At 34.6% G+C, this 27,439-nt stretch overlaps 2 protein-coding genes and 1 long non-coding RNA gene across 4 annotated transcripts in view; 1 reads left to right on the top strand and 2 right to left on the bottom strand.

The window, feature by feature from the left end:
• Window positions 1–27,439, bottom strand: part of LOC100378853 (dipeptidase 1-like) — a 42,455-nt gene that overhangs the window by 2,553 nt on the left and 12,463 nt on the right. The window contains exons 1-8 of one of the 2 annotated variants that reach the window (XM_085492263.1): window positions 8,399–8,520; window positions 7,667–7,808; window positions 4,221–4,353; window positions 3,435–3,585; window positions 2,890–2,944; window positions 2,400–2,576; window positions 2,027–2,114; window positions 1,512–1,587 (exon numbers count right to left, since the gene is read on the bottom strand). In XM_085492263.1, coding sequence (XP_085348389.1) covers window positions 1,512–1,587; window positions 2,027–2,114; window positions 2,400–2,576; window positions 2,890–2,944; window positions 3,435–3,585; window positions 4,221–4,353; window positions 7,667–7,735 — 749 coding nt within the window. In that variant the 5' untranslated portion in view covers window positions 7,736–7,808; window positions 8,399–8,520. Of the gene's footprint in view, window positions 1–1,511; window positions 1,588–2,026; window positions 2,115–2,399; window positions 2,577–2,889; window positions 2,945–3,434; window positions 3,586–4,220; window positions 4,354–7,666; window positions 7,809–8,398; window positions 8,521–27,439 lie in introns of those variants that run through there. The other variant, XM_006812535.3, reaches the window with a different exon arrangement.
• On the bottom strand, window positions 9,203–12,587 carry LOC146748234 (uncharacterized). The gene is made up of 3 exons (XM_085506599.1): window positions 12,340–12,587; window positions 11,629–11,836; window positions 9,203–10,018 (listed from the first exon to the last, which is right to left on the bottom strand). The coding sequence occupies exons 1-3, from the start codon at window positions 12,519–12,521 to the stop codon at window positions 9,320–9,322; spliced, it is 1,089 nt and encodes a 362-aa protein (XP_085362725.1). The 5' UTR covers window positions 12,522–12,587; the 3' UTR covers window positions 9,203–9,319.
• On the top strand, window positions 14,331–19,049 carry LOC146748235 (uncharacterized). The gene is made up of 3 exons (XR_014931271.1): window positions 14,331–14,354; window positions 17,688–17,718; window positions 18,595–19,049. It is a non-coding gene; the product is annotated as an uncharacterized LOC146748235 (long non-coding RNA).

Raw genomic sequence — 27,439 nt, forward strand, 5'->3', positions numbered from 1 at the left:
GGCTAAAAGTGTCTGGTGATTGGTGTTGAATGTCGAATTCACACCTTTGTTGCCTTTACTTGCAGCTTGATCTGCGTAATAATTTATGGAATAAGAATCCGGGCTTGGGCTGTCAATGCGTTTCCAACAAGTATTTTTTTAATATGTCATAATTATGAAAATCACGCTAAATCCACTCTGAATTTGTCTGTATCATATGTGAGTCCGCTCTCAATTATTTTTGTTATGCGTTCATCTATCACAACAAATTTATTTCAATGCGGCGGTCATTTATTTAGTAACTGTGATTTGTCGTTTTTTAAATTATTTCTCTATTTTATTGATCACTATAATTTAATGTTTAGAATGTCAAAATATGTTCTCTTTTTATTATAATTTTGAATGTTTTTTTTTTACTCAGACGATCGTTGAAATAAAACAGTGTAGTGACGTGCCTAGTAACCTGCTAAATAACAAGACGATTCAGACGTCAAATTCGATTTTGTCCAGTGCCGGGGTCCAGCAACAGTGTACAAACGTGCGTCAGTGACGGTGACGACCACGGACTAGCTACACCAGACCGGACATATTTCGCATCTGACTCAACGCCATGCAACAAACTTGATACTAATGTGTTCATTATGGTCCATTCTTACTCGACGAACAAGTACATAAGTGGCAATTTAGTCAAAGATGAGAAAACAGCAAAAGCAATTCGCATTATTTACATGTACCGGCAATGCAAGCTACCCAGCAACTTCCCCTTCTGACGTCACAAGGGGAATTTCTGTATGCAAATGAGAAGCTATTGAGGAGCCTCGTTTTAAAACACACAAAAATAAAGTTGCCGTAGACTGAGTTTAAAACGCATTTCTTCACTTAAAAAAATAATTTATGCTTAGAAACATAAAAATTAATAAAATTTATGTATCAATGGATAATTTTAGGCGTTAAAATAGCAGCCATTTCACAGACACTTTATTAAGTAAAGTCATGAAATATTGTAACAAATTAAAGATTTCACTGGAGCCTTTAAGACAAGAAATCACAGTGACGTTTGAGTAATCTACTGGTAACACCTGAGCCTCAAGTGATGAAACACTGTAACCACTGTAACATATGGTGGTTACAGTTAGTGTCATGTGATTATAGTGCCATTGTTTCCCCGATAAACACTGTGTGATATTTACAATAGTGCAACGATATTTGTAATTTTTATTTTCGGTATACACTTACAGCTTTGGTTAGAATAAAATAACCTGGTCATGCACTAATGTAAACTTAGGTTTCTACATGAAATTAAAGTGCTATCCGTTGTTAAAGCTGGCGTTGATAGCCTTTTGAGTTCGAATTCAAGTTCAAAGAAAATCACAGTCGAACTATTGTAACATGCCGCAGGGAAAATTAATCATATCATTATTATTACTACTACTTTACTATCACTGTGACCACCATAGGTGACTATGCATTGAGTGGTCATTTCGCTCCGCTTATAGGTATTACCGGGAGTAAATACACGTGACAATGTCTACCTTACGATTCCGTCGAATTCCGCGCCCAAACCAACATGCGTTGCGCCGATTTTTCTTCGAATATAGTCTATATGATCTGCCAAAGATAATATATATTCATGGGTGAGCATGTGTTGTACTATATATATATATAGGGAACAGTCAATCGTTCGGAAACAGCTGCTACCTCTAAACAAAAATGCAGTGTGGAGCGAGTTCTGTGAGATTATGAGGCGATATTATTATTGTTAGTGCTCTTTATAACAGCGTCCTGAATAAAGCTGAGTAGGTAATTCGCTCGTGTCATGGCCCCTATGAAAAGGATACCGACCATGACGGTACAGATGACTTCTCTGGGATTACAAAAATACATTTGTGATAATACGTACATTTACATATTTTGGTTTAGCTGTCTATCGAGTCTACCACCGCGAAGCATGCATTTCCACGCGTATGTAAACAGATTCTAAGTGTACAATTCAATGAATTCACGACCGAAAAAAATCGTGCGCTCCATAAACCATATATTCACATACCTGCTACATTCATTAGCGTTGCCTCGCTTTCGTCACAGCTTATCATGTCACTGTTGAAATTCACCATAACTATACCATTGTTAGTTCTCTGCCAATATATAGAGCATATGGATTAATTAATAAAATAATGTGCAGGTTTAATAACACTCCGGGTTTATAAATTGTACTTCTATATCAAAGAAATCATGCAATTCCATGTACTGATTTAGCAACATTTCCGCGGTAATCAGTCGCAAAAATATTTGTATGCGTATAAATGGTACGCTACAGTGACCATTTTCCTAGTTTTCGACGCCTGGCTGCAGCATCGAATATTTCGTATTATGAGAAATACCCCCTACCCAATGTCCAATTACGTTATGTGAAGGCTTACCAGCGAAAGTAATACGTCATCGGGTACGTTCCTCGTATGTTTGCATTTCTCATAGGCAGCCGAGTGACTGAATATAACAGGGGCTTCGCTTATCTCTAATACGTCGCGCATGGTGTCTGGATGTGTGCCCGATAAATCCACGATCATTCCCAAACGATTCATTTCCTGTATAACCACCTAGAATATAAGATGACACGTGGTGTTAACGTAATCACATGTTATCGATGTTAACGCCACACTTTTGATAACACGGGATCATACATCGTGTGTTAGTGACGCCGTCATTATTATTTTATTAATTGTCTTAACTAAATATTAGTAAAACATATATGCCTGATACCAAGCCACGAATACAAATAAATCTTTATTAAAATATATATTGATGATATCCCCATCTCAAGTTAGATGACGGGTGGGTGATTGCATAAACGGACCGCCGCTAACATTCGGATTGTTATCATCTACAAATAGACAATCATAATATATCTACCTTTCCGAATTCAGAAAGTCCTCCATTTACTGCTTGTTGGTTGTGAGCATCTGCCCTGTTATATTGAATAAGAAAATACATAGATAAGTCGTTATGTATGTGAATGTACAGAACATTTGTGGACAAATTGGAGAGAGTATATAGTTTTCACTTGTCCGCTGATCCAATCATTCTGATTTATGGAACCAACTTGAAAAAAGAGTTAGAAGATTAGTTATTACACAGTGTTATATTCAGACTATATTATGATGTGGTCAACGAAACCTTCTCATAAGTGACTAGAGAAATGTGTCTTAACCGTCTTAATTCCTGTACAATACTAGTATGCGAAAAATGAATAATTTGTAATATATCTTGATTTACATGTACATTGTTTTTTCTTGTAATTTTGCATAGAATCTATATAGGGGTATATTTGTGTATTTGCAGTGACGAATAATAAATGATTGATTGCCAAATTGCGACAAAAATGCAATCCATTCGCCCAAACCTGACATTCCCAGTCCGCCCAACTAAAATTTACAGGTCCTGTGTGTCATACTCACCATGGTGTACTGCAATCTCCTGTCAGTGTCAGGTATCTTACCCCCAAATTATAGAATTGTCGTAGTTTGGCTAAACTACTGTCGATGCTATGACCACTTTCAACTCCAATCAAACTTGCTATTTTATTATCACGGAAAGCTTCCATTATACCTATAAGAGTAATTAAAAGATGTATGTAACGTTATTTAACAGTTAATCACAGTACCGTTGCGCATTAATGCTGAAAACCCCTGGCACTGGTGTCATTTATTTGTGGACGCATGCGTTTTAATTGTCAATGAATGTGCGCACTAATAATGCAAGTTATATGTTCATTTGGAAGAATACTAATAAATTTTACAAAAGCAACATCCAAGTTCCGCATAATCACAAGAGTATGTAAACATACTAAGCAAGAATAGTTGTTTAGATATAAATATAATAAATAGGTCCAGTAAGATCCGTATCAAGTTTAAAATGAGGTAAAATTTGCGATTATAATGATAACATTGTTGAGATTCCATTAAAACCAAAAACAGGTAATGTTGCCTCCTGCATTGTCTGTATTTGTCTAAATCTACTTTGTGGTGTCAACATGTACCTGTACGAATCCCATGACTAACATGAGAGTATTTTTAGAACGGCGTTACGTTTCATATTTCTGTCCAAATGTGAAAATAAAATTGTGCCCCAGTTGGGGGATGAATCGGGATGGTTTATTATGATATGTTCTTGGTGCGCGGTGTTGATTGCGGACGGGGTTGAAGGAAGCTTCACACTTTCTGTTAAAAACTCTAAAATCTTACCATCGGATGTTGTGACAAATTGAAATGTACTAGGATATTTGTTGATCATTCTCCTGATGACGTCAATCTGGTCGAGCGTTTGACTGGTGGCGTCCTTGTACTGGGCATCACAACTCGTATATGCTGACCAGAACTGGAGCGAATATAAGTCAAAACATACATAGGTTTGTGTAGGTATTTATAATAATAATAATAAATTTATTACAAAACAATACCATCAGAGGGTACCACAGAATGGTAAAATAGAATGCAACTACAAGTGTATCAAAAAATCACGTGATTCACCCGTTCTCCGGATTGCTGCTTAATTATATTTCCAGATTGTGAAATTCAGATAATATTTTTGCTAATTTATCCAAAAATTATGAATGGTATCGAAATAATTTTCAAATCTGAAATTGACTTTATATAATCTGTAAGTTCTAAGATTATTCCCTTTGCTACAGTCGTTCACAACCTGGCTCGATTTATTATATTTCCACTAGTATATGTAGTTATTTTAATATGGCTACTTATACAGCAGAAGTCATAGAATTCCGGAATTTTCGCAATAATTTTAAACCTAATTTGAATTCATTTTGATTGCTTTTGTTAAATGCACATTTTAATATATCAGTGTTTGGGTAGTTAATTTAAACGATGTCAGTATTTAATTTACCCCCCTCCCCTACCGAATTTCTGAATCCACCTTCGTAACCCTATTTGGGGGGGTGGACATTTTTGGTAAAACGGTTTCTAAATAGCAGAATGTATTCATAACAGTCAAGTTATTATTATCTAGTTGAACGTGTTTATTTTTAAGGTATTCTACTCGTAATTTTTGGGAAGGTTGGTCATGAATTGCATGACAAAGTTCATCAGTTTATTGTGTGAAATCGTGTGAAAGATAGTGTCTCATGACACTATGATATAACATTCTTTGAGAAATTTGTCCGAACATTTTTGAAAATTGCTATTTTTAGAACAATTCCATAGAGCACGTTATTAACGAAAAATTGCATTTTCTGCCACTTTTCAAAACCCAGATTTTTTAAATAATTGAGAACAACCACAACGTACACCATCACTCACAATATATATTTTTAGCCTATGTCACCAGCCTACAATTTAAGATATATTATCTTTATCAAGGTAGTGTCATGAATTTGTTTTCGCGTATCTGTTAACCGACTTAATTAGTTGATTATTAGCGAATTGCTGTGTTATGTCTGTCATCGTTTAGGTCTATTTGAAGTTTTGGACGGAACTTGGCTCAGTGATTTGGAACTAATTACGAGATAACCGTCGCTATTCTGACTACTCATTCTGACAGTTGGTATTCGGAGTTATTAATGTAGTGAACGATTAATCAAAAGATATGACGTATTCAGTACTTAGTGTGATTGGCTTTATGATTGAAGGTTACGCGCTAGAGTCTTTTTACTGCTTTGTAATTGGTTAGAGTTTTGAAAATGAATAAAGAGAGTTTGAGTTGGTCTTGGGGAGCACAGCACGATAGACGCAGTCGTAGTGCGGTCCTGGAAAGCCTTGGGGCGAGTCTAAGCACAGTCTTGGGCTAGTCTTGGGTCAGCCTTGCGATAGTCTTGGGGATTTTTCCCCAGGGCGCTGTGTCTTATAGAGTGCTCGATTGACCGACTAAGACGAGAGTTGAAACGTATTTCGTTGTGCGTGTCTTATTTGACTGTAAAGTATAAGTGACTTTCCCGATCCCATACCTCAAGGGGACGCGATAGAGAGACGAGACGAGATTCCCCCCTGACAAGTGTGGAGAACCCCGGTAAGAAGAATTTCCCCCTGATAGTAGCCTATGGTAAAAGCGTTATATTATTGACAAAATGGCCACTATCCACTAAAATAATTTTTAAAGTCAATATTCTTATTGCCCGAAAATACAATTTATTGGAAAATGAATAAATTTTGGACATTTGAAATCATGAGTAGGCTTCTGCCTTAAATAATACTAGTACCACGTTACAAGTACAATTGCAACGTTGAAATTGTAAGTTGAAAAACCTCCGTGCTTATAGTCACTTATCTTACGTCATAAATAACGCGTATCGAGAACGGCAAAATTCCGTACACATGCTAGAATGGTTGAACTCCAATGTTATGGCGCCAAGTACTAAATCAGACAAATATTATACATTCTGATTGTGGTCGGGGTCAAATTGTTCACTCGACCGTGAAGATTATTTGAACAAATTTAGTTCAAGGGACCGATGTACACATTTCCTTGTTCAAATTCAACTTAAGACTCCTTGATTATTGTTATTCGGTACAAAACGTGAAGGCTATTTTGAGCAACAATATTTTATTCACGAATAAGTTGGTTACTGCAGTTTGTTTCAAATAATTATACACTTCTTGTTCAGTGACGTTTGTTTTTGGTCGGGGTTTGATAACTGGAAACTATAGTAGAAAATTTGTAGATTGTGTGCAAAGAAAATCAGCACAGAGAGAATCTTGAAAAAAAATCTTACATGAACTGAGCCTACTATAATTATGCATATAATGAATTTGTACGCATGCTATAGGGGAGAACTAAAAATTATACTGAAAAGCAATCTAGATCAAAAAATAATTTGTCCAATTGTTTTACTGTATTCTTTCTCATACTTGGAGATTCTGTAATGGACACATAAAACAGAATATCCATTACGTTTCAAAGATCACGCAATTATACTGATGGTTCAGTATTTGCACGTACTAAAACGAACGTTTATGTGACTATATATAAGTCTATAATGTGTGCATTTTCTGTAACCTCTAAAATCTGATGTATTGTACGGCATGTATTTTAATTTCAATTCATGTATTTTTATTTTTATTATATATTTTATTATTTGGTAGTTTTTGCTTTTGTTTTTTATTACGTTTATATTATTTTTTAATTACTTCAACGGCTATCAGCAAATAAACAATATAATTATGAAAATATAATATGAAAAATGATTAATTGAAAACATATTTTAAAAGTGTGAAAAAAAGAAAACAAGGAGCTTATTTCAATCAGATTACCGCCTTCTCCGATAAAAATAAATCTAGGAGCTTATTTCAATCAGATTACGACCTTCTACAATAAAAATAAAACTAGGAGCTTATTTCAATAAGATTACGACCTTCTACAATAACCACCTTGTTACAATGCTCAGTTTGTCTCAGGCTTATTAGCCTTGTAAATGTACTAGTATTTAACGGCTTATGCTGTGGGTAGGCTTTACCGTACCGTGAGGAAGGTAAATTACTATCGGACTGTAATCAAACGAATGACCCAGTTTACGATTAACGTCACTTTCAGTCAACCAATCATATTTACGGTCATTAGCTGAGCTAGCTGCCAATGATCGCGTTCATTGACCATCGTGCCTAGGCATATTTGTAGACGTCACTGAAAACGTACAGATTCGAGATTAACGAACTTATGACAGAAGCAGACTGATAATTACCTGCGCACCGACGCGACCTTCTCTCATACGGGGTATATCGGTATGTGAGATTTCCCAATATCCACTCATATCTGCCAGTAGATTGACGTCTTCCAGTCGGTTATTATGGTGTACTCGTATTTGCCATGCTAAGTCATTGTTTCTAAATCGAGTAATACAAATGAAAAGGAGCACATATGAAAAAATATATAATAGACCAAATTTGACAACACAACACAACTTACGTAAATACGACTTATGGGCATCGGCAGTATTCGCACCCATGCCGTTAAAAATGTTTAAAAAAATAAATATACAATATAGCTGCATAGCAGCGATGACGGGTTTCGAGCCTGCGTGGCTCATGGCAAATTGCACTTGCTTGATGTGATTATTATGTCTAGAATGCAATGTTCTTAACAAGTCCTCTGGTATTTTGCTATTATGAAGCACACTGGAATCAACAGACATAATAACCATTTATAGTCATTCATAATTAAGGAGTTGTTTGATGTTATTAATCATGATTATTGTATTATTGAACTTTTGTTTTAGTGAAACTTTTCAGTTCTAAATGAGCCTGTTGCATTTTCGCATTTTGTTGCCAAATTATGTGAAAAACTGTTATAGTTGGAAATGGTGCAAATAATGCGGCTCGTGCATAGTCACTCAATGACTGAAATATCAATTCCAGTTATACCATGTATGTTCCTCTAAAACAAATCAAGATGAGAAAGTTTTGTGATAGCTTACATGTACGTTAAGACAATAGACCAATAACTGTGTCAATAATTCATCTGCTTTGGCCAGTCAGATATGTGCACATGTATATTGCACTGGAAAAGTGCACCATTGTGAGAGGGAGAGGTAACTTGTACAGTGTTCTGAATCCAATATATGTTGCTAATAACAAATTCAAAAATTCCGAGCACATATGATTACAGATAACAGCCTATATTTATTATCATTAAACTTTAAATCCTTAAAACAAAGTAATGATCAGAGGATATGGATGGAACAAAGAAACTACCAACTTGAATGAATATATCAGCAGCAACTTAGGTTGTGTACCAGCTTATAGTGGAAACACTGAATGTTTTAGCATAAAGTATATAATGGTGAACACAACAATGTATATACATAGATTGTATATGAAATAAACATGGTAAACACTGGTAATAAAATCATCAGTTTCAAATTTCAAAACTCAACAAATTACCCCATCACCTCTAGTGAAGAACATGGATGCATTGCATCTAATGGGTGTTTAAGGCCATTGAAATATCGTGGACTACTTTGGTAATTCTCGGCAGGTACCAGTGGTAAATCATTATGAGCATCGACTGGTGAAATGCTAATGATATTATAACCAGAAACTTGAAATTCTTGATCTTCAGCATCAAGTAAGATCTCTTCAGTTTCATCTGAAGAGAACATGAATGTGTTGCCGAAAATGTGTACCAGCTTATAGTGGAAACACTGAATGTTTTAGCATAAAGTATATAATGGTGAACACAACAATGTATATACATAGATTGTATATGAAATAAACATGGTAAACACTGGTAATAAAATCATCAGTTTCAAATTTCAAAACTCAACAAATTACCCCATCACCTCCAGTGACGAACATGGATGCATTGCATCTAATGGGTGTTTAAGGCCATTGAAATATCATGGACTACTTTGGTAATTCTCGGCAGGTACCAGTGGTAAATCATTATGAGCATTGACTGGTGAAATGCTAATGATATTATAACCAGAAACTTGAAATTCTTGCTCTTCAGCATCAAGTAAGATCTCTTCAGTTTCATCTGTTCTTTTTAAGTCATGTTGAGGGCACAGTTTTTGCAGGATGACTTCAGATGCAGTAAGTTTATGCATCTTGCCAGAGTCTGATGTGATGTTGATGTATGCTTTAATACTTGGTAAAAGATGGCTTGTTTTTGTTCGTTGAGAGCAGTATGGACACTTGATAGTTGACATCTCTGGAGCATAATCTACCAGTTGCTTTTTACAGTGACAGTAATATTTTGCTGTACACTCAGCAGATATGATTGTTCCTCTGATGGTATTCATTTGCATGCCAGGTGTATTATCAGTACTCACATCTGTTAGTGGCGTGGTTTCTGTTATAGTAGTATCCGGTGTGGAAGTCAGTTGAATGGTACCTTGAAATTCACGTACACTTACATCGTTGAACTTGTAGGTGGAATTAAGTTTGATGCTGTCAATCTGTTCTCCCCATATAGCTATGAGCATCGATGATGTACTGTCTGCAATAGCAAACTCTTGCATTTGCATGATCAATCCTGATGATAATTGTTTTGGTCCACCATTTCCACAACTAATCACCTTTGCAACTGTGTTTACCTGTAATACCAAGGAAACAGTTCGCTCATGTACCTAATAATGTATCCATTAGTACAAAGTTTAATATCACTTTAAAATACTGATTGTATGCAATTATTAAAACAAACCATATCAGGTATACACCAAATGCATTAAAAAGTTTCATTAAGAAAACGTGTTGAGATAGAACCAAAACAGTTCAAATTTGCCTGATTATTATGCAAATTAGATATCAGTGTGAAAGTTGGTTAATTATGCAAATTAGGTGATTAATATGCACAAATATTTACCGGAAACTAATTGGGTCTGCATAATTCTAGATTCATTGAAATATGATGATGAGTACTTTAGATATCAGTTGAAAAGCTGAAAATTAATTATGCAAATTAGTAATTAATATGCACAATTATTTACCCTAAAACTAATCAGGGCTCTGCATAGTCCTAAAGGATCTATGTACCAAGTTTCATTGAAATGCGATGATTAGTACTTGAGATACCCGTGGAAAAGCTGAAAATTAATTCATTATGCAAATTAGGTAATTAATATGTACTGAAATTACCATAAAAACTATCAGGGCTGTGCAGTGTCATATGACATCTATGTACCAAGTTTCATTGAAATGTAATGCTCACTACTTATATCAAATGCTGAAAATTAATTAATTATGCAAATTAGGTAATTAATATGTACTGATATTACCATAAAAACTATCAGGTCTGTGCAGTGTCATATGACATCTATGTACCAAGTTTCATTGAAATGTGATGATTAGTACTTGATATATCAGTGGAAAAACCAAAAATTTACTAATCATTATGCAAATTATGTAATTAGTATCCACAGATTATTACCAAAAACTAATCAAAACCTAGCATTAGTTCAGAGCATGTATGTATAAAGTTTCATCAAAATCCAATGAGTGGTTGTTTATATATCAGTGGAAGAATAATGGAACAGCTAAAAATCAGCTAATTATCATGCAAATTAGGTAATTAATATGCACGGATTTTTACCAAAAACTAATCAAATCTGCGCATATGTTCAGAGCATCTATGTACCAAGTTTCATCAAAATCCAATGAGTGGTTCTTTAGATATCAGTGGAACAGTCATAGAACAGCTAAAAATTAGCTAATTATCATGCAAATTAGGTAATTAACGAGCATGGATTTTTACCAAAACCTAATCAAATCTGCGCATTGGCCCAGAGCATCTATGCACCAAGTTTCATCAAAAACCGATGTATGGTTCTTGAGATAGCAGTGGAACAGTCGGACACACATACACACACACACACAGACACACTAACTGCAAAGACTCCCATTATGTGCTTCGCACATGGGAGTAAAAAAATTGTTTCAAAATTGCATTAAAATATTGTGTCATTTCATACGAGATTGGTAGATATTCCATGAATATAAATAACATTGGCAACTGAATAACTGACTCCTACTTAAAATAATATAGTCAAAAAATGTTTCTAGTCAACAAATTTCAACAAGTTTCAGTGAACAAATTTTGTGAGACCATCTTTGTCTTATATAATCAATTATGAAATGAATATTGAAATAGGTTTTGACCAAAAATATTTTTTGTGCATAATTATAAAAATTAGTGATAAGTACATACTGTTTGGAAAGCAGCAAAATTGTCTGTGATATCTCTTATGGTATTCAGTGTTGTACTGCTCTGGCGTGTTAACCGGTATCCACTGTCAAAGTTAAACTTCAACTTTTTGGCAATAGATAGGTTGGATCTTGAGTTATATTTAAGATCATTTTTTGTAGCATCTCGCCGTGATGGTGATGTCAACAAATTCTTCAGTAACACTGGACTCCTAGAATTAAAAAAAAAAACCTTATAACTTGTGTATTGGAAAAATACCTGTAATCCGTTAAACAGGATTTTTTTTCAAAAACAATTCTTCACGATCAAAATGCGTATATGTGTATGATACTTTTGGGAAAAAAATAAATGTGATTAAAAATGAAGCAAGTATGACAACACACTAAAATATTGATTTTGTCATGAAGAACAACTGTAACATACGGACAAGTACATGGTGTACATACCGGTAGTACATTTTTCATTTATGATACTAATAAAGCAAGTACCGTATTGCATACATGATTACATTTAAGAATCGGCCTGTTATAACTGAGGGAGGACTCATCTATACCACTAATAAGGTGCATTTTCATCGATTCTGACCTGGACTCGAAATTCGAATGGACCACCGCTTAAGCCATATTGACCTACTAAACGAATGGAATTCTAAATTTTGGAGTTTTTTGGAGTTAAAATTCTGAATTGAGTAGAAATAACTTAATATGAACTTACTTGTGCTTTTCGGCATTGATGAAATCACGGTGCTTTTGTGGTGAAAATACTACTATGTCTTTAAAACCGTCTTGCTCTTGTAATACGGCATTAAAATACTTAGTGTCGTTTTTCGACGCAAGTTTCACTTTTGAAACCTGGTGAAGATATCCCTCGGTATTAAACATCTCTTGATTGGACATTATACGCCGATCGCAGCAAGTACAAAAATGACACCAAGACTCGGATGGGCAACCAATGAATGCCAAAAGATCACAGCAGCTTTGCCCAGCAGCGATACAGTCGCAAATGAAAGCGTCAGAGTGTTGGATTCAGATCGAGGCTTGGGAATAAAAGTTAGATCACTTTCGCAACTCGCCTACCGTAACAAAAATAAAGGTCCTCACCAAAATGCGTTTAGTTTTGTATACATGGGTAGATTTCGTATACATGGGTAGCAATATTGTATATTTTAAATGCCAGTGTTTATGAACTATTTTCGGTGCAAAAACACAGCGGTTTCGAATGATTATATATTTCTGACGGCGGGTATTTGGCAAGTAAAAGTAATAGCGAGAATGGCAGTGTTATTTACATAATAGTCGTGAAAACAACGTTGAATATTGAAAGACAAAGGAGAACATAGAGACCGACAAGTGTTCGACGTAAGGCTGGGGAATTCAGTTTAAACGGATATCAATGATGACGTTAACCGTTACATGTTTAGTGACTTTCAAATCAGGGGCGACAGTCTTAGTACAAATACATTCATAACGAAATATGTGAGAAAAATGAAGGCACAATAACCTTGCAAATTAATCGCAACTATGAAGAAAATAGTAAAGTGTTCGTAATAAAGTAGGAAATTTGGTAGTTGTCCATAGCTCTTTATGGTAGTATTGAAAATATAATTGTAAAATGACTTTTTCTGCAATTTACTGTTTGGCATAGTAATTTAAATCATGCACGTTGTTTTCTGGCTGGTTTACATAGCGGCGATGGCAGTGATTTCAGTATACAGTTTCTTTCTTAATTGGATTGATTAATTTTTTGTAATTCATTAATCCGGCAATGCGTGTATTTAAATAACAAGGTTCACTACTGCGCGGAATCACCGTCAGGATGTTCACATTTGAAATAACCTGAAAACATTCCAAATAATAAAATATAACGCATGTCACTCAGCTTAAAATATGAGGCTTCATTGCAGAAATGTATCATTAAGAAGCTACTGCAGCCTGGTTGCCATAGAGGGCGCACATTATACTAGAAGTGCATGTAACCATGGAACTTACAAAATGGAACCTACAGTCGTTTTTGAAACTGTTAATTGTAGCAGCATAGACAAAACATTTAAAATATTTTCTTGTACATGTGCCACAGTTGTCGCATTCTATCTTGTACTTGGTTTAATAACTTATAATATGTTGTAAATTTATGTTGTCAATATGATACCAGAGACGTCTAAGTTATGTCAAGATCTGGTTATAAAATTTATATGTATGATATTTCGTTTACATCTGTATGGGCGAATCCCGGGACAGAGTATGCCCGGTATAAACTGTTATATCATAACAGTTACATAAAACGACGGTCTAGCAGTGACAGACGCGTACTTTAATTTTGATCAAATTACAACACATGTATAGTCTTAGTATAAACCGTACATAAATCATGTCATGTACTCGACACTGACAATCAATAAAGCTTCGTTTATATTTACAGCTTCTACAAGTATATATTACTTCAATTCGTGTACAAAATGTGAACATTTTTGCACTTGCACAGATTAAAACAAAGGCATACAATTTCCTCAAATCAATATGAGAACAACAAGGTGTGTAATAATCGTGTGATCTGATCTCATAAATTTTATTGAACTATTAATTACTAGTATAACCATGGAACTGGTTTATAGTTCCATGGTATAACTAAGAATGTTGAACTTGGACAACGGCCCGTCTCTCAGGCCGTGACTGTGAAAACTATATAGCGCCACCAGACGGTTGAAGTTTATATGCTGCGCTTTCGTTTAGGTGAGTACATGTTTATTTTATGATCGGAGATTCAAATATTGAATATTGATAATATATGACAATTTATGTAACTATAAGTGAACATATCCGAAATGTAAAGGTCTAGTCGTCGCATTCTCAAGTCCGGTTTTCGGTGTAAGATATTAAATGTGATAAATTTTGTGCATTTTCTAGTCATTTATCGTGTAAAACAATCATGGCGTCGCCCAGTCATGTCGACCGGAAGTGCGTGCACCGTGTTCAACTTCAGAAAGCATTGCACATGTCTAATCAATTTGGCAATTTAGAAAGTCACAGACGTGTCATTTGAGCGTTACAAATAAACAAAGACATTATGGGTGAAATAATTGAACAATGGCGCTATTTTATAGTGTCGATTATTTAGAAAGGTCAAACCTCAATTCCCAAAACTAGCAATGTATGGGGTAACCCGAATCTCAGGCCCCGGCCAATGACCCCTGGCGAATGAGTTATTAATTTACATGTTTTTCTCGCAAATTTTTATATATTTAACGCCACTGGCCAATGTACGTAAAACGCGGAAGTGAATTGGCCGACAAGTTACTATGACTCGACAGTAATATAGAGACATTTCGCGATGGGCGTCTTTCGTGGTCAGTAATATTTACGAAAAAATCTTTGTTCACTGTTTTATAAACTGGCTTGGCAGTTCTCATCACCAAATAAACAATGTCACAGCCTTTCGGCCATTTTTCCAACAAATCCAAAATCACTTGATAATTTTGTTCACTTAACATTTGTACTATGATTACTTTTGAAGTTTTGATAATTTTAATGGCTTAATGCATACATTGTAGTAAATTTTATTTACTCTTGAGATGTTATCATGCTTTTGAAGTGTAGCATTACCATTTTTTCCTAATGCAATAGCTGAATTATTTTTATCAGAGAAATTAAAATTTATAGCTGTTATGTTACACAATCAAATAGTGTGCTCTGACATGTAATTTTTAGTTTTAATATATTTTTGTAATTATTTTTTAGCTCTGCTGTCGACTTAGTCGAGCGGAGCTTATCATGAGTGATTGTTCATCGGTGTCCATCGTCCGTGTCAATGTTTTATTTTTTCGACTTTTTTTTGAAAACTACAAGCCTGAATGCTTTGATACTTGGTGTATATGTACCTTTGGTAGACCTCTCTAAGATTTGTTCATTTGTCTAATTTTGGTGAATATTGTTGTCATTTTTGGTAAAAAGTGATATTTTCGACTTGTTAAAAACCGCAAGTCCAATTGCTTTGATATTACATGTGGACCTCTCTCAGATTTGTTCATTTCATGATGATTTCTTTGATTCTCTAATTTTAATTAATATTTTTTTTTTCATAAAAAGTATTACCGTTAAAATCCTATTATAAACCACGGTTTATATTATAATGTATTAAATAAAAATCAAAAAATCAACAGCTCAAGTTCGGGGTGCGGTTTATACTGTAGAATACTTTATTTTCGCTTGGAATTTATTTTCGCTATTTTCGCTGAAGGGATGATTCCGTGAAAATAAAATCCAGCAAATATACTTTTTTTCCTGTATTTCACATTAAACTTATAAAAAATCAGTGAAAATAAATTCCATACAAAATGCCCAAAAAGCCTTTTCAGCAAAAATTAATTCCAGCAAAAATAAAGTATTTCACAGTATTAGGGACATATTGCAATCACTAAATGGGCGTGGTCATTTTTTCCCACATCACTTGCACAAAACAAACAATACACCGTACAATCTTTTGAATATAAGCGTAACATCCAATTTAGATGTCAGGGAAGAGTGATAAGCCTCACGTCACAAAAAAAACTGTTCACATGAAAAAAAAAAATACTCTGTATATTTAATGTAATATGCATTTTTTTTTTATTTTCTTCGTAACGGAAAGTATATTCCGACAGGAGTTTCAAATAAAAACAAACATTAATGTAATGCTTAGTAGAAAATGATCATGGTACGGCACTAAAAAAGTACGGTACCGTGGGTACAGTAACGCAATCCGGCCATGCTTCGGCTCACAAGTGAATAACTTCATTGTTTTTGAACTGTTAAAATTGTTGATTATTACTCAGTAGTGATTATAACAACACACGAAAATTTAATTCGTTGAATTGTTATCAAATGCAAGTAAAATTCAACTTAGTTTTACCGTAAGCGAATTATTTCGGTCACATGTAAACGATCGATGCGACATACGCCATGTAGTTTGAATGCACACAAGACATTACTTGACCGGGTAGGTCAAGTCGCTTATTAACCAATAAAAATGCTGGATGGTGCCCATGTGTTCAAATTACCTTAGTTCATTTAAATATGTTAATGACAGGTCACCGACTTCATGGTGAACAAAACCCAGAAGCGATTTACCGATAATGTAGTGTGATCTTTTGGCTTTGATTTCCATGGGAAAACCACATGACTTTTTTTTTAAATCAAGAAATTAGTTGTTTTCGAAAGATAAACTGAGCATTGAAAAAGAATTTAACAGTTTTTTGGTGAGAACAGCTCATTGTCGAAAACTTACAACACACGGATGTATTCATAAGGAGTATTGACACAAGTTGTCACAAGACAAAAGCAGTTTCTCTGCGTGTTTGATATCCTAACACTACTGAACAATAAAGAGGTGTGAATATTTTTAGGCACGTTCTCGAAACAAATGAATCGATTTAGGAACAAGTCGGTCACGGTCTTGTTGAATTGGGGGTGCGGTTAGTAATAGGTACTTTTCATGTTTTCAATTTTTGTTGAGAACTCTTTAACACTGAAGCCGAAATCGGGGGTGCGGTTACTATTAGGTATGCGGTTTATAATAGGATTTTAACGGTATTTTCAACTTGTTGAAAACCGCATGTCTGATTGCTTGGATACCATACATATAGGTACCTGAGATTTGTTCATTTTCATGATGATATCTAATTTTGAACAGTTAACATCAGAGCTATCTCAGCCGACAGGCTGCTTGTTTTATTTTGTATTGTGACCTTTGACCTATAGTACTAACTGCATGTTACGGTTTCAGCCACTGGTCAAATTAATGACCCCTCGTCAATAATCATTGGTTGTAATGATTTGCTATTTCCCGTTTCCTGAAATCAACCTAAATCAATTAACAGGGCGAACAATTTTTTTCTATGTATTTTTTTTTTAAATAATAGTTTAGTGAGTGGAGATAGATTCAGTGAATATTTTTTATTATGTTTATTAAACTTTCCTGTGTTGGTTTACCATGTTGACTATCACATTACTATAATAATTGTAAAATCATGTAAATTCATGTTGCATGTATGTTGCATAATTTAACAGTTCTCTATATTTCTCTTGCAGTCTATAACGATTTATTCCTGTATATTGAAAGGTAAGATATGTCTAGGCATGAAACGTTGAATTTGTTTATGAATTTATTATGATCTATACATTATATAGTGTTAATTTAGTTAAAATTTATGTATCAAACATGTGCACATTTTATTAGCCGTTAATAATGAAGTGTGAATTCTGGATATATGCTTTTATACTGCTCAGTATGTATTGATATTCATACACATTATTACTACATGTCAGCATTATGGTAAAATATATCCAAGTTCACATGATTTGTGGGAGTTAGTGCTATATGTTGATAGACTGAAAGACTTTGATCATTTTGTCACTCAACCGGGGAATTGATATATATGTGTCAATCTTTCTAGCTTATGCATACATATCTGGACCAATCAGGTTTTCAGTTAAGTTATTCAATAGACATTCTAAGCAGTAAATAAAGACAAGTTTTATAGTGTTCTAATTCAAGACACCTGTATGTCCAAAATTTTTAGGTAACATATTTTTGAAATCAACCATTTTTTACAACCAGATCTCATTCACACAAACACTTTGATCATGTTTGAACATGTTTAGGGGTAGATATGAGTGTATGTTTAGCTCTTTATTAACAACTGTATAAACTTCAAAAATCATAAACACAGACATCAGACCTATGTACATGCATGTGTGTGATGATGCAATTCAAGACAGCTGTGTGGTATTTAACTGTGAAGGAAAAAACTCACAATGCAAGTTTGCAATTTATCTCACAGTTTTGCTTGCAAATTAGCAGTATTGCTAATTAAATTGACACAGGTAGCATCTGTATTTTAATAACAATGTACCTATCTCTTGTAAGTAAAAACAGTGCTCAATTTAGCAAATATATTAAATAAATCACTCGTATTTTGACAATTGTATCTTTCAGATGCCTCGAAAGAAAGGTTGGAAGAGAGGTGAAGCTCTAAAGAAGAGGTTGGCCTTGGGTAGAAACCCACCAACCAATGTCCTTCGGGATCATAGCGATACTGTCCTTCGGGATCAAAGCGATACTGTCCTTCGGGATCATAATAAATCAGAAAATATTGTCCTTCGGGATCATAATGAATCAGAAAGTACTGTCCTTCGGGATCATAGCAATACTGTCCTTCGGGATCATAGCAATACTGTCCTTCGGGATCATAGCAATACTGTCCTTCGGGATCATAGCAATACTGTCCTTCGGGATCATAGCAATACTGTCCTTCGGGATCAGAATGAATCAGAAAGTATTGTCCTTCGGGATCAGAATGAATCAGAAAGTATTATCTTTCGGGATCAGAATGAGTTGCAAATTAGTGCTGGAAGTATTTTTAATAAAGTACATGATGAAGAAACAAATAATGTTGCAGAGAGTTTCTCATTAGAGCAATTTCATTTGTTAAATGATTCAGTTGGAAATGTTAATGATCAGACAACAGGTAATAAGTTCATGCTAAAAACTTCAGTACAAGGAAGTTTTCATCAAGGTCATCATCAATTTCTAGATAACAGTGGAAAACAGTGTGTTGCAAATAGCTTAGTTTCTATGATATTCAGTCAAATCAAATATGTAGATTCATGGGAATCGGAAGACTTGGATATAATACTGCAAACTGGTAATGAATTGTATGGCTTTTTACAACAGTCTACAACTGTTAATTCAGAACTGTTATTGGTGACAGAATTACCACAAACAGTTGATTTATTTGACACCCAGTTTACTTTGAGTGTTGGTGACTCATTATTTGGTATTATTGGTGAAAGTGATGATGAAAACACATTTCTTACATCATTTGACAATGCTCTTGATATATCATTAACTGAATATAATTCATGCTTTGTTATATTTGGCGGAGCAGCATTTGCTGTGATCAAGAATGATGGATTTTATTGGATCTTTGATTCACATTCAAGAAATTCCAAAGGTATGGTAACACCTGATGGATTAAGCATAATAATCCAGTTCAGTAGTATTGAGATGGTGTATAAACATTGTTGTGATCTTGCTGTATCCATGCATGTGCATGAAAATGAACAGTTTGAAGTTACGGGTATAAATGTTAATGCTGAAAAGTATCATGTTATTGACACTGAAACTCGGTCAGATAATGAAGTGGAGTTAGTTGAATCAGATCATACACCCTTTTTATATCAACCCTTGTCCTCTGAGATGTGTCAAAGATTGTGCACTGAACTTAGTTTACAAAATGAAAGAGAAAGATTTGGGTTTCATACTGAAAATTTTGAAATGGGTCAACCATGCAAAACCAAATCTATCCAAGGGGATGGTAATTGTTTTTTCCGGGCTTTGTCTTATGTACTATCTGGAAGTGAGGATAACCACATGCAAATCAGATTAGCCATTGTAAATCATCTAAAGAAGAATAACCCTGTATTTTACCCCTTTTTAAGACCAGGCCATGTGTCTGTTGATGATTACATTATAGCATCTGGTATGCAATATGCTCAAACATGGGCAACGGAAGTTGAAATACTTGGAGCTGCTGATCTATTAAGAACAGATATTTGCACATTTAGCCGAGGTAAATGGATTAAATACTCCAACTATCAACTTAACAAGAGTGTATCTAATAATGGAAAAGCAATATACCTAAAACACCCCATGGATATACATTATGAAGTGGTCGAATGTGTCAAACATGCTGGTGATGTGTTGTGTGACTGCTCCCAGAGCAATATTATAGAACAAGACAAGATGTCAGAAATTGGAATGAAGAAAAGACGTTTAGAAAGCACAGAAACTGATATTGGAACAACAATGAAATTATTTAAAAATGATAGCAATATAGAGTCAGATGATATACCAAACACTTTAACTACACCAGCAAAAATTACACGATCTCGGGGCAGACGTACCTATCTTAAATGTTTGAAAGAACATTTTCAAAGTAAACAGGGTGTTAAACAAACTGGGCAACATGTTGTTAAAAAACGTAAACTAGAGAAACAGAGAGAGCGATATTATAATGATGACAGTTTTTGCCAGAGGAAAAAAAAGAACATGATTCAACATTATGCAAATAGTAAGTCTCATAGAGAAGCTGTGAAGACAAGAAGCATTACAAAATATAAATATGATAAAATGCACAGGGAGTCTATAAAAACTAGAAGCATTACTAAGTATAAAGATAGTGAGACACACAGGGAATCTGTAAAGGCGAGAAGCAAAATGAAATATGAACAGAATGACATACATAGGGAAGTTCGGAAGGCAAAGAGCAGAGCAAAATATGAATATAATCCGTCACATAGAGAAGCAGTGAAAGCAAAAAGTATTACAAAATATAAAACGAATGAGTCGCACAGAGAAGCTGTGAAGGCAAGGAGTACTACAAAATATAAAAAGAATGAACAGCATAGGAAAGATGTTTTAGATAGAACACCCACCAAGAGATTAATAGAATCAAATAAGAAACAACATTTTAGAAATATATTGGCTATGTTTAGAAATGAAATTGCCCATGGTCCAGATTTTGCCTGTGCAGTATGTCATCGGCGACTTTTCAGAAATCAAGTCATTCATTGTAATAAAGAGGTGTACACAAAAAAAGGTCGGAATGTTGCATTAATTGCAGATAAGTGTATTACTGAAGACTATCTACACAAATGTAGCAGTGTGTGTTCTAGTGATAATGAATGTTTATATTTGAAAAATGGACAGTGTAAATTATGGATTTGTTTTACTTGTCAGAGGAAAATTCTGAGTGGTAAAATTCCATGTGAAGCAGTTACCAACAATCTTAATCTGAAGCCTATTCCAGATGAATTAAAATGCTTAAACTCTCTCGAACAACATTTGGTGGCATTGCACATTCCTTTTATGAAACTGTTGGCTTTACCAAAAGGTGGACAGAATGGTGTTCATGGACCTGTTGTATGTGTCCCTTCTAGCATTGATAAAGCTACATCCATTTTACCAAGATGTGAATCAGATGACCAAATGATAAAAGTAAAACTGAAGCGGAAACTAACATACAAGGGCCATTATCAGTATCACTTTGTAAATGAGGCTCATATAAAGAATGCATTAGTATATCTTCAGAAGAACAATAAATGGTATAGTGATGTTTGTTTTAACAAAGATTGGGTTAATCCATTAGCAAAAATTGAAGAAGAAATTGAATTACCAGATAGCGAGGATAGTGCCTCAAAACATTCTGAAGAAACAAATAGAGATTTTGAGGACAATGAAGAAGAAAAAGATGGATTACTTTTAGATACATGTCTTCAACCAGTTGATGTCGGACCTGAAGTTCTTGATCAACCTTCTGATGAAATATCTTGTATTGCCCCTGCTGAAGGAAATAGTCCAGTTAAAATGTTAATGGATGAGGGTAATGAAGCAAAGTCTTTTCCTGTATTGTATCCTGAAGGATCACCAACATTTCATGACAAACGCAGTGAAAAAATAACTTTGTCAAGATATTTGCATACTCGTTTGATGAATGCAGATGGTAGATTTGCAAAAAATACAGATTTTATATTTTATGCCCAGTATTTGTCAGAAGTACAACAAGTTGTCTCAAATGTGTCTATTGCCTTACGCAAAGGTTCTGGTAAAGCAGGTGGTCAATCTGTAACAGCTGAAACTTTAACAAATTCACAGTCATTGACTGACATTCTTAAGCACAATGAGGGATACAAGTTTTTGAAACCCATCCGTGGAACACCACCTTTTTGGCAAAGTTCACAGAAAGATTTATTTGCAATGTTAAGACAGCTTGGTATACCTACATGGTTTTGTTCATTTTCATCAGCTGACACGAGATGGCCTGAAATAATTGAATGCATTCTTCGAGAAGAAGGTGATACACGAAGTTTTGAAGAGCTTGATTGGTCTGAAAAATGTTCTGTATTAAGAAACAACCCTGTAACTGCAGCTCGTATGTTTGAACACAGATTCCACTATTTTTTGAAACAGGTAATAATGTCACCTGCAGTACCTATTGGCGAAATAGTAGATTATTTTTACCGTGTTGAATTTCAGCAACGTGGTTCTCCTCATACACATTGCCTTTTTTGGGTAAAGAATGCACCAATTATTGATAAAGATGATGATGAAGAAGTAACAACATTTGTGGACAAATATGTCACTTGTGAAATGCCATCTTCGGAACAAGATGAAGAACTTAATGAGATTGTGGATAGTGTACAAAAACACAGTACAAGACATTCAAAAACTTGCAAAAAACTTGGTACTACTTGTCGATTTAATTTCCCACGCCCACCTTCAGGAAAAACCTTTATTGCACGAACTGATGTAGACAAATTTAATGACAAAGAAGAGAAAACAATTGAAACTGATGATGTCATACAGAATTATGTTGATAGTGAATCAGAGTATCATGAAACAGACCAAACAAATGAGATGACTAAAGATACAGCCAAGGCAATTCTGACAAAAATCTGGAATATACTACTGAATTCTGAAAAGAACTTCACATCTGTTGCATCCTTGTTTGCTTACATTGAATTAACGCAAGAAAACTTTGAGAAAGCATGTAGCGTGTTGACAAAAAAAACAAGCATAGTATTAAAACGGCAACCTTCTGATGTTTGGGTAAATCAATATAACAAAGATCTTCTGAGATGCTGGAATGCAAATATGGACATACAATATGTTGTGGATGCCTACAGTTGTGTTGTGTACATTATTAGCTACATTTCAAAAGCAGAACGAGAAATGGGACTGTTGTTAGATCATGCACAGAGGGAAGCATCAAAAGAAGGAAATATGGATGCAAAACTTGCAATGAAAAAAATTGGAGGTGTATATCTTCACAACCGTGAATTGAGTGCTCAGGAAGCTGTATACAGAGTTTGTAATTTGAGGTTAAAAGAATGCTCAAGAAAAGTACAATTTATTCCTACAGGCGATACTCCAATTAAAATGAGTCTTCCACTAGCAATTTTAAAGAGCATGCGTAAAGGCGGAAATCTCAACAACGAAAACATCTGGATGACCAGTATGCTTGATCGTTATAAGAATAGACCAAATGAAATTAATACCATGTGTCTTGCAAGTTTTGCTTCTGAATACAGAATTGTACCTACATCAGAGGTAGAAAGAAAAAGAAATATTGATAACAATAAAGTTATTAAACTTAATAATGGTCTAGGCTATATGCAAAAGAGAACAAGAACTGAACCTGCAGTTGTCAGATATGCAAGATTTTCAGTAACTAAGCAACCAGAGAAGCATTATCAGAGTATATTGCAACTTTTTCTACCATACAGAGCTGAATGCCAGTTGAAACCTAAACAATTCCATTCATTTGAAGAGTTTTATCAAACTGGTGCTGTGCAATACAAGAACAATTTGCCTGAAAGTGTAAAATCTATAGTTGACAGAAATAAAGCAATGTTTGAGAAAGATGTTGATGTAATTGATGCAGCTGAGCAAATGCTTGAGTCATGCCCTCTTTTAGAAGATGCATGGGCACAAATTCATCCAGAGTCTGAAAAGGAAAGATTAGAATGTTTAGAATCAGCTAGTACGAATACGATATCTAATGAATCAGAAATTGAGGATTCAATTCCAGACTTGTTGCACAAAGATAAAAATGATGTTTGTAAAGAAGTATATAATCAGTGTGGAATATCCAAAAATGAGGCTAAAATATTGATGAGATCACTTAATGATAAACAGTGTGACATATTCTACTCTGTTCGACAATGGTGTTTAGATAAAGCTAATGGCAAGAATGTTGCACCATTTCACATGTTCTTAAGCGGAGGAGCAGGTACAGGAAAATCTCATGTTATCAAGGCTGTGTATTATGAGGCTTCAAGAATTCTTGCTCGTATTCTACCAAATCCAGATGATATTTCTGTTCTGTTGACAGCACCAACCGGTGTAGCTGCGTTCAACATAAATGCAACCACTGTCCATAGTACTTTCTCAATAGCAGTTGATGCAAAATTGCCATATCAACCACTAGGACAAGATACATTAACCACCATTCGTTCCAAACTTAGTAGTCTGCAGATTCTTATTATTGATGAAATTTCAATGGTTGACAAGAAGTTGCTTTGTTATATACATGGGAGATTAAGGCAAATCAAACAGACTGGTGACTATTCACCATTTGGGAATATTTCTGTGATTGCTGTAGGCGATTTTTATCAATTACCACCTGTCAAAGGAAAGGCATTATATGTTAGTAGCGAAGGCATGGATCTGTGGAATGATTATTTTGCCATTGCTGAATTAACAGATGTAGTAAGGCAGCAAGATCAACAGTTTGCTGAGGCATTAAATATTGTCAGAACGCGGAGAAAATCTGATGATTTACCATCAAATGTTATAAACATATTTCGTCAGTGTGAAACTGGTGAAGAGTATAATGGTATGCATATATTTGCAACAAATAAAGATGTGGATCTATGTAATATAAACATGCTTCACGCAACTTGTTCAGACCTCATATGTATCAACGCTCAAGACTTTTCTAGAAATACTAAAACTAAAAAACTAGAACAGCGACAGAGAAACTATGTCAAAGTGTATAATACAAACTTGGCAAAGACGGTTACTTTGGCTATAAATGCTCGTGTGATGTTAATTAAAAACATTGATGTATCTGATGGCCTAGTAAATGGTGTTTTTGGCAAAATTTCACATATTACTTCCGAGGACAATGAAAGTTTTCCATCCTGTATATATGTTGTGTTTGATAACGTAAAAGTTGGTGCTAAACTGCGCAGTAAATCTGGAAGCTTTTCAGCATTACCACCGAATAGCACACCTATAAAACCATCAGAGGACAGAGTAAGCAATGGCGGAGGCACTAGAAGACAATATCCATTAAAGCTAGCTTATGCATGCACTATACACAAAGTACAAGGATTAACAGTAGAGAAAGCTGTGGTATCATTAAATAAAATATTTTCTCCAGGACAAGCTTATGTCGCCTTGAGTAGAGTTAAGACATTAGATGGCCTTATTATTGAAGATTTAAAGGAATCAAGTATGTATTGCAATGAAAGGATTGAATCAGCTCTATTAAGCATGCCAAAATACTTGACATCAAAATCAGTGTCAAACAGGGTTTGCCAATGTACTATCTTGCTACACAATGTGGAAGGATTATTATCTCATTTTGAAGACATCAAATGCGATAAAAGACTGGTTAATGTTGATTTTATGTGTTTGACAGAAACCTGGCTACTGCATGGGGAACTATATAGTGAATTGGAATTAAAAGATTTTGATTTTCATCACAAACCACGGTCATTATCTTATGATACATTTAATGAGATAACATCAGATTTGAAACAACAGGCACATGGAGGTGTAGCAGTTTATTCTAGCATTCATAAAAGCACCGAATTCCTCAAGCTACATGTGTCAAATTTGGAGTATTTAGCTTTTTATGTGAAAGACATACGTGTGTCAGTAGCTGTTGTATATAGACCGCGGTCATATAGAGCTGATGTGTTTAGAGAAAACCTATTGTGTCTGGTTAGTGAAATGAGTAAAATATCTGCAAGTAACATTATTATTGGTGATTTCAACGAAAATATACTTGTGTCTTCTAGTGTGCAAAACATTTTGGAAAAGAAAGGATTCAAACAACGTGTTGCCTTACCAACAACAGAAAGTGGAACGTTGATTGACCATGTATATATTAAAAACGCAGATATTCTTAATGTTGAAGTTGTACAAACATATTATGGATTTCATGATGCTGTGATAATTCGGTTCTGAAAGTATCATTATTTTGGTACACTCAACCTAGATTTATTAATGCGCTCAATTTGAAATTCTAATATCTTACCTTCATATAAATGTCAACATTGCCACAACTGGAATGCTGGAATCACATATAAGTGATAAGTGTATTATAGGGAAAAATATTGCAATGTATTTAGATAGTAAGACTCCCTCTACTTTCATGGCGCGAATAACAATCCTGGGCGTGAAAATAAAACTGAGGGACATGCCCGCCCAACTTCACTCATTACAGGATTGGGAGGGGGGCACTTACTGAAATGGATATTTCGCTAATATATTTTTGTATAACAAAAAATAAATTTGATTTTTTTAACAGATGAGATAGTTGCAGTTACGTGGCTACTTATACCATAGAATGTATCGATTTTATGTTAAATTCTTTTGCTGATCAATGTAATGATGTTGACCACCATCATGCCATTGTTTACACGTGCTTAGTATAGGTCGTTATGCAAGATATATAATGTAAATAATGAATATATAATCTATATTATGAAGTCTAATAATTTCAGGAGATCGGCAACTTTACTTTAAAAAATCATTTATAATTTCAATTATTCACGCAGTATCCATCAAGTGCCCCCCCCCCTCCCAATAAAAAATATAATTTATCTATACTACTCAAAACAATTTAGGGAACACTAGCTTCTGACATTATATATTGTTTAATGTTATGTAACTGTTATATTGACACAACCTTGCATGTTTGATTTGGGTTCCAATATAGGAAAATTAAATGTAGCAATGAAATTGAAAAGTTTATCATAAACCTGCTCGAAATGCATGTACAGTATGCACTCAATAATTATGCTGTCACACGTTCTACAAGCATGACACCACGTCATTAATAAATTGAGCATGAAAGTGTACGAATAATAACTGTGACACCTATATGTGTCAAAGCTTTTCAACAGCGCAGAAATGACTAAGGTTAAGCCACCTACTTTAGATGAGAGCGATACCATCTTGTCGCAGGTTTTAACAGCCGAACTAT

This window comes from Saccoglossus kowalevskii, chromosome 2 (assembly GCF_978046115.1).
Source record: "Saccoglossus kowalevskii chromosome 2, keSacKowa6.1, whole genome shotgun sequence".
NCBI classification, from domain to species: Eukaryota; Metazoa; Hemichordata; class Enteropneusta; family Harrimaniidae; genus Saccoglossus; species Saccoglossus kowalevskii.